The 12041-nt window shown below is 40.1% G+C and overlaps 1 protein-coding gene and 1 non-coding gene across 3 annotated transcripts in view; both read left to right on the forward strand.

Annotated features, from left to right (window-relative positions):
* The window catches only part of LOC121390650 (adipolin-like), a 16371-nt gene extending 10714 nt beyond the window's left edge, over window positions 1-5657 (forward strand). The window contains exons 1-3 of one of the 2 annotated variants that reach the window (XR_005960237.1): window positions 2447-2915; window positions 4236-4314; window positions 5166-5228. Coding sequence is in view for 1 of the 2 variants with exons in the window: in XM_041522515.1 (XP_041378449.1) it covers window positions 4236-4314; window positions 5166-5264 (178 nt within the window). In the remaining variant the exon portion in view is untranslated. Of the gene's footprint in view, window positions 1-2446; window positions 2916-4235; window positions 4315-5165 lie in introns of those variants that run through there. The other variant, XM_041522515.1, reaches the window with a different exon arrangement.
* A 2505-nt stretch (window positions 5658-8162) lies between these two features.
* On the forward strand, window positions 8163-8277 carry LOC121390792. The gene has a single exon (XR_005960264.1). It is a non-coding gene; the product is annotated as a U5 spliceosomal RNA (small nuclear RNA).
* Window positions 8278-12041: the final 3764 nt, after the last annotated feature.

Below are 12041 nucleotides of genomic sequence, written 5' to 3' on the forward strand. Positions count from 1 at the left end.
TGATCATATTCGAGTTCGCTGATAACAAATATTTCAGACAGTAACCACTAATACACACACTACAGGAAGAAACTCGACAGCACCTGCGTATTTAACCGGAACATTATTGAAAGGCAGCTGAGAAAGCGTCCATAACCGCGGGAGTTCGGGTCCTGGGCCCGTGCTTGTAAAACTTTTTGAGTCCAGACTCAATCTCTAATGACGTCACACGCATACAATGTATATGGCGTCGTCATGCTATTACTGTCTCAGACTCTGTTGGAGTCTTGAGTCTAGACTCTAAAAGGTTTATAAGCACCAGGCCTGGTCTGAGGTTATAGGTGTACGATTAGTACCAGTCGATAAAACACCGATGCGCTCTACGCTATATAGCCGGTGTTCATATGTTAGTACATGTAGAAAGACTCTACTTTGGCTGTAAACACATGCTATATAGCGTAGTGAGTATCGGTGTTCCATCGACTGGTACTAATCGTACATTTATAACATTAAACCAAATGTCCGTCTAGCACTCGAACGACTGAGTACTCGGCCTACCAAAACCCTCGCCCATAGAAAGAAAGAAATGTTTTATTTAACGACGCACTCAACACTTTTTATTTACGGGTATATGGCGTCAGACATCTCGCCCATAACGACAGGAGATTAACCGTGGTACAGACATTAATTTCTGATATTTAATCCCGTATTCCATCGTAGCATCTGATACAGATATTACTGCGCTAGTAGTATATTACAAATTAAAGTGTTCCCGTATTTCTTTCCGGCAGTATACCGTTAAGTTAAAGACGCACAGATTATCAATGTGGAAAATCTATTGTTGCTCGTGGTCAAATGTAGCAGGTTTCCTCTGAATACTATACTAGGGCCGAATTTACGAAGACCGTATTCCTTAATTGCGGTGTTTAAGCATTGTAAATGTATGTAGTTGCATACAAAACGAAAGACAGGTGCGGATTCATCTTCATAAATCAAGGCTAATATTCGTTCATCGTATTCAGCCTTGATACATGTAGTCAAGATTACTGATATCCACTACTAGCGCTCTCTATTGGAAGAAAATTTGTAACATCGATTATGTCCCTTACACGATGACATCGCTGACCAATCACAGCATCGGTAACGTGACAATCTTGAAAGCAATATCAGTGTTCGCCCGCCAACATGGAGTTTATATAACAAGGGAATCTATAAGGAGCGTTGCGATTCGTTGTAATCAGATCTCATCGCATCCAATGAAATTTAAGCATTTTGTGGTACGATTTCTTGACGACATGTATCAAGGCTGAATATTAGGAACGAATATTAGCCTTGATTTATGAAGATGGTGCGGATTATGCTTTAGGTAAGCGGGGTTTCCGAAACAATATGTAAATGTTTATAATTTGAAATTATAAATTCTACGTGGACATCAATTTAGATATATGTGGTGGGGTGGGGTTTTTTTTAGCTGGGGGGGGGGGGGGGGGGTCCGTGCAACTGGGAAACTCCCCATAATCCGCCCCTGAAAGATACAAGTACATACCAAAATATTACTATATAAGACCAAATGCTATTAAATATCATGATCTATTCTGTAGCACGAATATTACTTTGTTAAATAATATTTGTAAATTTTTAGATAACATTATGAGAACAATTATTATGCCCCCACGTTAATCTTGTATTATTCTATTATATGTGTAGACCAGCTGTATTATTATATTGCACATACTGTAGCTATGTGCTCATGTATCACTTGTTATGTGATCTGAGTGTAAATAAAGATGTGTTCTGTTCTGTTCTGTTCTGTAAAACAAGCTTTGTAAATTCGGCCCATTGTGTCAGAATCACTCAATGTTTGACATCCAGTAACCGATAATTAATAAATAAATGTGGCTTTAGTGGTGTCTTTAAACAAAACACATTTTAAAATATTCTGATTTCTTCACGTACTGCACTGATTAAACCAATTAATACAACATGAATAGCATATCCTTGAGGGTTTGGGGACAGTGTCTGTTTCTCTGTGTCACTTCGTCAATAAATTTCAAATTTAGAAATTTACGAGAGAGGGGAAGCAACTCCAAAAGAAGACGACTTCTAATAAGCTTCAGTTCATATAGCTGTTTACCCTTAGTATTCCAGAACAGTTACTTGGGGTATCCCCGCCCCTCAGTTTAAAATAGACACTATTTATGATATGTGTAAATTAATTATGTAAATGAATCTGTCACTAGATAATATCAGAATATGGGTGTGTCAGAATAAATGGGTATAGCCTGGTCTTGGGTAGGGGTGAATATTTGCTAAGTGGAGCTAATTTAGCAGTCATGTAACCATACAGGGGCGTGCGCAGGAAATTTTGCAGGGGGGGGAGGAGGGTCGAGGTGTCTGGCGAAGCCCCTTCTAGGGCTATTCTGAGGTGTTTTCTGCTGGCTAGCCGAGCTGCTTTCTGACAAAAAAAAATTCGCCTTGAGCAGGGGGGGGGGGGGTTCGACCCCTAAAACCCTCCCCCTGCGCACGCGCCTGCCATACCAGGAAATATGGCCGTTGGAGCAAACAATTACATAGCCTTGGTCAGTTGGTGTGGCTAGCCACTCTCTGGTTCGGGGGCTAATATTAATTATCTCGCCTGCATGTAAAATACTTGAATTCCATTGATCATTTAGCCTTTGACAAAACCATTATACACTGGAAGGCAAAGCCAGATTCTCTTATTGAATTGTATTCCCCGCCGAGATATAAATGACGTCATTTTCTAAGGTTTGACGTCATTTTTGTTTTAGGTTTATGGAAGGAAAACATTCAGTTTTAGGGAGACGCCGTACTCTTAGAAAAGTGTAAACCTTTAATCGCGGAAATTTGTAAATACATCATAATAATATATAGTTAAATGTCGGCCAGATAAATCCGTTGAAGAAGTATCTCTCGGGGTAAATGGATTTTTATGCACCGTACCCTCTGTGTGCTCTTTTACCCCCAGTCGAAGCACACAGAGGGCACATAAAAATCCATTTGCCCCTGTGATGTTTCTACAACTTATAATACTTTTTTTATTTGCATGGCATTTTGATACTAATGAAAACTAGATCATTTATGGCCTAGGGTCTAGAACTTTATTACACTGGGTACTATACTCACCGAAAATGCTCATGAATGAGGCCTTGCACACTGGTATCTTCTCTTTGTTTGCAGTCAAAGTGAAGTACTTCACTGAAATTTCTCTATTCCTCTTAATTTTAGAAGAATCGTCTATCCTTGGTCGCCTCCGCACACATTTACCGATATCCATGTAAGAAAGCAGGGTGGCATCCTGAGTAACCTTGTTTTCAGTAGAATATAACCGATCATGTGCGTAGGTTAAATCATCATTGGACAGGGAAGTCGCCAAGCACACATTACGTACATTATGTACACACGAAATGCTAGCAGGTTTTTCAGCACCACTATGTCGCGCGTTTTTTTTGCAAGGGAGCGTCCAGAATTGCCTGAATTGTTCTCCCGTTTACGCCCATTGGTGATAATACCACTGTCTCGTCATGTCATCAAAGTTCTCCATTATTAAAGGACATTTTCGATAAAATACGTAGAAACTTTAGTGAGTAATGAGAGGGATCCTGGGCGCTGCCATGTTGAATCACGTGACTAATTACGGCGTATAGATTGGATAAATGGAGTTGTCGGTATTTGCGAAAAATGATACCCGTCACTTGTCGGTTTCTGAAACGAATCATGGAATTGTTGTGGGTTTTATGAAGTAGGTGTCGGCTTTTGCAAAGAAACAGATATGCTGTCAGTAAATACGGCACCAGTACTATGTAATGGTCGCCATGGTTTATTTTCGACCAAAATGGCGTTTGTCGGTTTTTGCGCCTGAACTCTTCATATGTATATGACTCTACCTAGTGGAGGGCAGGTAAGGGGAGGATTACAAAAATACTATAAAGTGCCTTTTCATTTTAAAACTGACTTTATGTATAGCCTCTAGAAACATACTTATCTGACCTTGATTTGCATAGCGCTAAGCGGCCCCAATCAGCCACTAAATTACTTCCGGCGCGTTCACGCTCCAGTCGCTTGCAACAGAGGCCCCTTGTTACTACTGAATTGTGGAGTAGTTGTCCACTTGTTTTTTTTTATTTTGTGACGTTAATGTAGAGAACATTCTATATAACCGTTCTCTGGTTAGTTTTACCGCTACCCTTTAGATATAGACTAGGCACGGCCCTGACGTGTATTGTTTTGTACTGCAGGTCACTGGAGTTCGTCACTGGAGTAGAAACCAACAGTAAACTATTCACGTCCAGTGTTAGTGGACTACTAGAGATGAAGGTAAGACTTGAGGGCCAGGGCGGATCAACAATTTTGAAAGAGGGTGTACTTTTTAAAGTATTGTATGAACACAATTTTGTTTATATGCTGTGTGTTTGGGGTGTGATGGGGTGTTTTTAAACTTTAATTTATTCATTGATTGATTCATTCATTTATGTATCCATTCATTTATTCACTCATTTATTTTCTGTTTCGTTTTGGGTTTTTTAAATTACAAATAATATTGTATATGTGTAGCAGGCCCGTATGAACCGGGGACCGTGGTGGCCTGTGCGCTCCAACCCCACCAGAAAGTAGGACGAGAATATTCGGGTTTTTTGTTTTGTGTGTAGTTTTTTGGGTGTGTGTGTTTGGGAGGGTGTTTGTGTTGTTGTTGTTGTTGTGGGGGGGGGGGGGGGGGGGAGGGTGTTTGGGGGTGGGGGGGGTATTTATTTATTTATTTATGATCTGGTTTATGCTTCCACTAGTTATTGCCCCCACCCGCCCACCACCACAAGACATTGTGCCACACCCCTACAACAGATATCATTTCTACAGATCCCTTGCGCCCCTACCACTGGCGTAGCCAGAATGTTATACTGGGGTGGGGGGGGGGGGGGCAACCCTTATTGGGGTGGGTCAACCCACACTATGTATGTATGTACATACGTATGTATGTATGTATGATTTTATAAAATGTAATACTACTTGTTGTTGTTTTGGGTTTTTTAAACCGTTTGATTGGGGGCATGGCCCCTGTGACCCTCCCCCCCCCCCCCCCACCTCAATACGCCACTGGCTCATACCTCTGAAATCTGCAAGAGTATACGACTTTGGATATGCTGACTTTTTTTTTCTTTTTTTTTTTTCAGGCAGGGCAGTATTCCTCCGTGTATGTGGACAATTCGTCAGGGTTCGAAATTAGAATTCACAGCGGGTCAGATTTCACTGGTATTTTGTTTGGTGTGTAGTAAAACAGGTGGACATGTGATACATGTCTGTTGTGGTCTGTTTTGACGTCACGAAAGGCATTACGTCATTACTGAACGGGATCAAGAAAATAACATAAATATGACGCGGTGTGTGACTGACGTATCGAATCGTCTTCAGTCTTGAAGCTCTTGTTATTACGTCACTGGATTGTGAACATGACGTAGAATGTTTGTGCAGCGTTGTGATGGCTCTGTTGTTTGTAACACTGACGTTGCTTGGTTACCTCAAATTGTAACGTACAATTTTATTATGTTGTTTATTGTAAAATATGATGTTGGTTGTTTGTTGGGTGAATTTTCAGTATAAAATTTCACATGAAATGGCAGGGCCGTAGCTAGGATCTTTTTCTTTTTTTTTTTCTTTTTTTTTAATTATAATTTTTTTTTTGGGGGGGGGGGGGGGGGGGGGGGGTGGGGGGGGGGAGAGGGCAGATGAATTCTTTGAACGACAAGAAATTCCACACATGAAGAGGATTTTCTTTAAGTTTCCATTATTTTAACCGAAGAGTTTCTTCTTCTTTTTTCTTTAATTTTTCTTTCTTTTTTTTTAAAATTAATCTACGGCTCTGAATGGTGAGTACACAAGTGAAGCTAGTATACTATTTAGGAACTCTTCGAGAATTTCCGTATTCAATTAAATACTATCTGGTACATGTTCAGGAGGCCGAGCGCTCGCGAACAATTTGACTGGAACCATGAGTCTTCTAACATATCACATTGATCGAACGTGAGCCGCAAACACCAGTCAACTGTCCGGAAAAGGGAAGAATGGACGAATTCATACCTATGCGATGCATTAATCGTGATAAGGTTTTTTTTTTTATTATTGTTATTAAATCGGTAATAACTAGTTGGGTTGTTTTTTTTTCTTCTTCTTTTTTTTTTTTTTTTTTTTTTGGGGGGGGGGGGGGGGGTGGGGGTAATCATGAATTATTAGTTAATTTATTTTGTTTGTTAATTCCCTATTTTATCAATTTTAACTATCAACATTACCATAGAGCAGTGGCCTAGACTCCATAAGCGTACGAGACATGGGGCACCCCCCCCCCCCCCACACACACACACACAGTGCTGAAGAAAATCCTCAAATGCGGGCAAAAACGATAGAGATATTCGGGCAAAATGTGCTAACCTGTAGCCCTTTTACCATGTATTTCCATCAATCTACCTTCAGAATTATTGTAATACATGTAAAAACACGTAGAGATTCGTATGCAACCTTATGTAGCCGGTTGGCAGTAACGCCAATATGAAAAAAAAACGTTGTTATCCAGGTCATGGCATGTTCGTTTAATTCAGGCAAAACACCAGCCTGCCACCTCCCTCCCCCACCCCCTACATAAATGGGAACCCGTAGGCCCATGCGAGACCCCTGAAATTAGATCCACCTCAATCGGGTGAATTACTAGCTGAAACTGGTCTCATTTCAGGCGCGTGTGCAGAAATTTAAGCAGGGGGTTCTAGACTGGTGAGCGAAGTTAATGGGGTGTCGAGTCATGATCATTCGGAAAATGTATTTAAAAAAGAAATAAAATGTACTGGAGCAGGAGGGCTAGTGGGGGGGGGTTGTTCCCCCCCCCCCCCCCCAAACCATCCCCTTGCACACGCGTGTGCGAGTGAATCATTTTAAAATGTCTAGCTTTTGGATATGAAGGATGTGGATGTTGAAATTCAAAAGTTGAACAATTGTACGCGTTTAAGGACGGGTGGGGTGGGTTTATCGTAGGATTGCATCTAGGGTAACCTAGTTTAAAATGTATTACTCGTCATTTAAATGTACATGTATTACCTATAAACCACTCGACCCAATAACAGCAACGTACGTATCTTATATATCTTGTTAAAATGTAAAGTCATGTTATATGAAGATAATATTACACTCAACAATAAATAAACGACTAAGTATAAACTGCGATAAACATTGGTGTACCCTACATCAGAAGCTTGTTTTGTTTAACGACACCACTAGAGCACATTAATTAGTTAATTAATCATCGGCTGTTGGATGTCAAACATTTGTTAATTCTGATTCGTAGTCAACAGAGGAAACCCGCTGCAATTTTCTTAATTAATGCAACAATGGATCTTTTATATGCACTTTCCCATAGACAAGAAAGCACATACCATGGCATTTCACCAGTTGTGGTGCACTGGTTGGAATGTGAGTCACTCTGGGTGGGGGTGGGAACCAAGTAATTTTGGAAAGAGTTCGACCCGTACCCCTCTATATCAAAGGCTCTAAAGACTAACCCTAACCCTATACCTAAAACTACCCTAACCGTTGGGGGGGGGGGGGGGGTTGAACTCATGCCGAGATTTTTAATTAAATTCCTCTGAAACCAGAGGCGGATGAAGGATTTTTTCTTGGGTGTCTAACTCACATAAATAATTTAAATAGGGCACCTCCCAGTGTTTGTCAGTCTAGTGCAACCTAAGCGCTACTGCTCTACATCCGCCAATTGATCAGTTGAATAGCATCGGTCTGAAGCCACTTCTGAGATGCGAACCCAAAACCTACCAGCCTAAGACATTAAAAGTTTTAATGCCACAGATGTCGACTCGGTGGCACACATACCGCCTGTGGCCAATACTCCGCACAGGAAACAAAGGGCACGTGGCGTATACGTTTCGTTGACCTCATTTCAGTTATTTATCAACGAAGTGGTTTGTCAGTAAAAGTGATATATACGAAGCAATATATTCGATTCAATCAAAAACAAAAAAGCACAATATCGCAAAAGGTGTTTTCTGTAAGATTTCTTTAGCGCATATTAATTAGTTATTAGTTGAATTAATTACTTAGCAAAATGATGTTGCTGAACACCACAGCCGTATTGTAACAAATATTCTATAAGAATCCAGCAAACCGTTAATATTTAGCTCTGGTCTCACTTCACAGAATAAATCTTTCGCCTTTTACTAAAGATTTCCGTGGAGAGGGACAACTCAATGAGTCTATAGACTTATTTTTTAAATCCTACATTTGTAGGATATTGAACAAATTAAAAAAAGCTTGTTTCTCTATTTATATATTTCGGTTTGGCGTTCGACCTTATGTGTGTTTAGTTACAACCACACCATGGAAAGATTCCTACCCTGTTTTGTATATACTGACTAAGGGGTCAACCGCCGTGGATTTAATTGGTATTGGCAATACGCTAGCTATTATTAGTATATATATATATTACCATTGTTTTCTCTCCTTATGCTGTGCGGTGCTTGTTGAAAGCTTACAAGTAGTGGACTCATCACATTTAGAATACCATGTCCAATTACATTCTACAGTGTGGTTTGGCGTAAGGAGAAAAGTAAAAGTGTTTTGGATAACACAAAACAAAAACAAATTGATTGCAATTTAGAACACAGTGGCTCAGAAATAAATAACTTGTAGGAAATTCCATAGCATGAAAAAAATGTTCCTTAAAGTTATTTCAGTGCTTAATTTGTCCCATTTTAATGTATTGCTGTGAGGTTTGGAGCCGCTATTATATCAAAGGAGTAGACGGTTGGGGTTTCAAAAATATATGTGATAACACTCCATTCGAAAGTTCAAATAAAATTCGATAAATACCAATCTAATTAAAATTAGCTCCACTATTACATGTGGATCTAACAGCAGCCCGTTGGAGCTCATGTCCAGTTGACCTTTCATTCGACCAATCAAAACCTTACTTGCAAAATCATGCCAGTGATTTAAAAAGAATTTGAAAACATTCGGGATTATGCCGAGGGTATACGAAATAATTCGGGTGAATTACGAAGTATGCCGGAAAATAATTGCAATATAAATTTTTATATAAAATTCGTTTCAAGACGAAAAAATAAACCCTGATGGTATAGCCATAAAATCTGTTTATACTAGTATACAATCCAATGTTTATTACTGCACTTTTCCCCCTGTTTTTTCAATGTTGAAATAGACCACATAGTTCGTCTATTGCGTAAATAGTCTCGCACGATGGTTTTTAGAATTGGTATGCTCCCAAATAACGCTATAAAAGGCGAAGTGTAATTGGTCGATATTTAAATTGTTATTTATAGATGAAATGTCACCTGGACATGGGAGTCCACGCAATGCTTTTAGATCTACTGGCTAGACCCAGTAGAGCTAATTTTAATCACATTGTATAAATACCTGCTTGGTGTTAACAAAAAAAGCACCTATACGTGGTGAACTTGGCCAGCACTAACTTCAGATATCTCTTGCTGCTAATCGAAAAGAGTAGCCCATGAAGTGACGACAGCGGGTTTCCTCTCTCAATATCTCTGTGGTCCATAACCATGTCTGACGCCATATAACTGTAAATAAAATGTGTTGAGTGCGTCGTTAAATAAAACATTTCTTTCTTTCTTTCTTTATCCTGAATATGGATAGACCGACTCACGAAAATGTTACGAGTATTGGTGCTCCAAAGTTGGCTGAAGCTGGTCAGGTCAGGTCAGAGTGTTTTACGTACACACTTAAAACAAGCTGTTGTAGCGCACGCCTGTCATGGACACAGGTGCCGACCTTCGCCGGCTGCTCTGACTAGGACAGGAAATGGGTTGGGGTGGGTAGGAGAGGGGACCACCTGCACTGCAAGACAGCACCAGTAGCCCGATCGGGGTCGGTAGCGGTTTGCTGAGGGTATTTTGGTGCTGTGAAATTTTGAAGTCTCGTAAGATTAAGCCAAAAAGAAAGGTTGCGCAGTTTTAATGTAGGAATTTGGGCGCTTTTTTAACGGTCTGCCGAAAAATAAAGGAGAGCTACGTATAGTTTTGAACTTGCCGAGATTAGCTCGTTATTGGAACCTAGCCTATTGATGGTTGTTGTTGTTGTTTGTCTCTGTGGGTTGTCTCACTGGGGGCCCTTAGAAGGGCCTGATCTGTTCAGATTGTGGCACATCAACCCATGAGAGACTCGTTTGCAATTTTGGCCAAAGCTGAATCATAGGTGGAGGAAGTCAACCACAATAATTTCGCCCAGACTGGATTTTTCACCTGATGTTAATCGAATGTGGTAGGATAGAACAGGGTGAAGACAAGTGAAATTGTTCGCGAGCCATTGACGTTTTGAACACGGTGACGGTTAAATATGCTAATACATCTGAAGATTTTCTTTGAAAAATGTCCCTAGCCAGCTACAGTTGGTGCGTATATCCAAATATCAGTGGATCAAGTGTATGATGTGTTGATGACTTCATTTTACTAGAATCATCGCTGTTAGTTTATTGAGTCTTGTTCCCGCTGAAACGAAAAACCTGTCACGTTCAGGAGTTAAGAGTGCTCGCGGTTTCTTAGATTGGTTTTCTGTGCCAAACGTCAAGTGAATGTGATTGGAGAGAACAGGATGGAAACCAGTCAAATTGTTTGCAAACGCTCGTCCTCCCGAACACGCTAGTTTCGATCAGCTTGGGTCTCAAATAATAAGGAATCAAAGATCTGCATCGCAGAGACCAGTAGTGTGTTTTATAATACAGCTATAAACAGCTACTAGTCTATTCGTTATGGGTTAACGTTACTTCGTTCTTTTTGCGCTTTTTTATTTTTATTTTTTGGTTTTGTTGTTTTGTTTGAAATAAGGTAGTTACTAACCTGGGCCCCGTGCCACTAAGCGATTCTTAGCACTAAAATCACCATAAGTGCATTGGGGCGGGACGTAGCCCAGTGGTAAAGCGCGGTCGGTCTAGGATTGATCCCCATCGGTGGACTCATTGGGCTGTTTTTCGTTCCATCCAAAGGCCGTGGTATGTGCTATCCTGTTTGAGGGATGGTGCATATAAAAGATCCCTTGCTACTAATGAAAAAAAAATGTAGCAGGTTTCCTCTCTATGACTATGTCAAAATGACCATGTTTGACATCCAAACTTCTTAAAATGAACTTGGCGTTAAGCTTAAGCTCGCTTCATGAAACGGGGTCCAGCTCATTATCGGTTTCTTTGTAAAATTAAAATATAACACATATATATATATATATATATATATATATATATATATATATATATATATATATATATATATATATATATAGTCTGTTTAATACAGTATTTCTGTAATTAATCACGTAGTTGCTTTCACTTGGTAAATTATTATCATCCGTATGTAGACAATCAGTTGTATAGTGAAGATGTAGCATAGAATGTGTCAAAGTTATTAAGGTGGTGTGATAAAAGTTCGCGTCAACACTTCCGGCGCTTTACCGATAAAATAAACCATAGGTGTGTGAAAATGTCAGCGATGCCTATGGGGGGGGGGGGGGGGGGGGGGGGGGGGGGGGGGGGGGGGGGGGGCAGTTATTTTTTTTAACTGGGGGTAGGAGTGGGATATAATGGCCACCTCGGCTTCAGAGAAGTGAAAATCCCCTCCGTCACACACACACGGCTATACGGTTTCGACGCCTATGAAAACTAAACACGTTGAAATGTGAGTATTTAATTTCTATATAGCTGCTTTGTCTTCACTGGTTATGTACTAGTTTAAATTATACATGTATATCGAAATGTCAGGGTTAGGACATAGTTTGGTATATTGCCGTCACATTGTTAGTAACGCTACTTTTGATTGGATGACGAAAATATCGCTAATGTCTAGATGCGTTAGTTGTGTCCCAGTGGTCGCATTAAAGCGAACACGGATGAAGTCTCTACTTTTTTTTCTTCTACTTTTTTTCCCTTTTTTTGTTGTTGTTGTAAACTTTAAGCGTTATTGTGTTTTGTTATAAATAACATAGTAACCATTTGTATCTGTACATATGTTGATCGCGACAGGATGCTGTCG

Source organism: Gigantopelta aegis, chromosome 15 (genome assembly GCF_016097555.1).
Source record: "Gigantopelta aegis isolate Gae_Host chromosome 15, Gae_host_genome, whole genome shotgun sequence".
Taxonomy (NCBI): domain Eukaryota; kingdom Metazoa; phylum Mollusca; class Gastropoda; order Neomphalida; family Peltospiridae; genus Gigantopelta; species Gigantopelta aegis.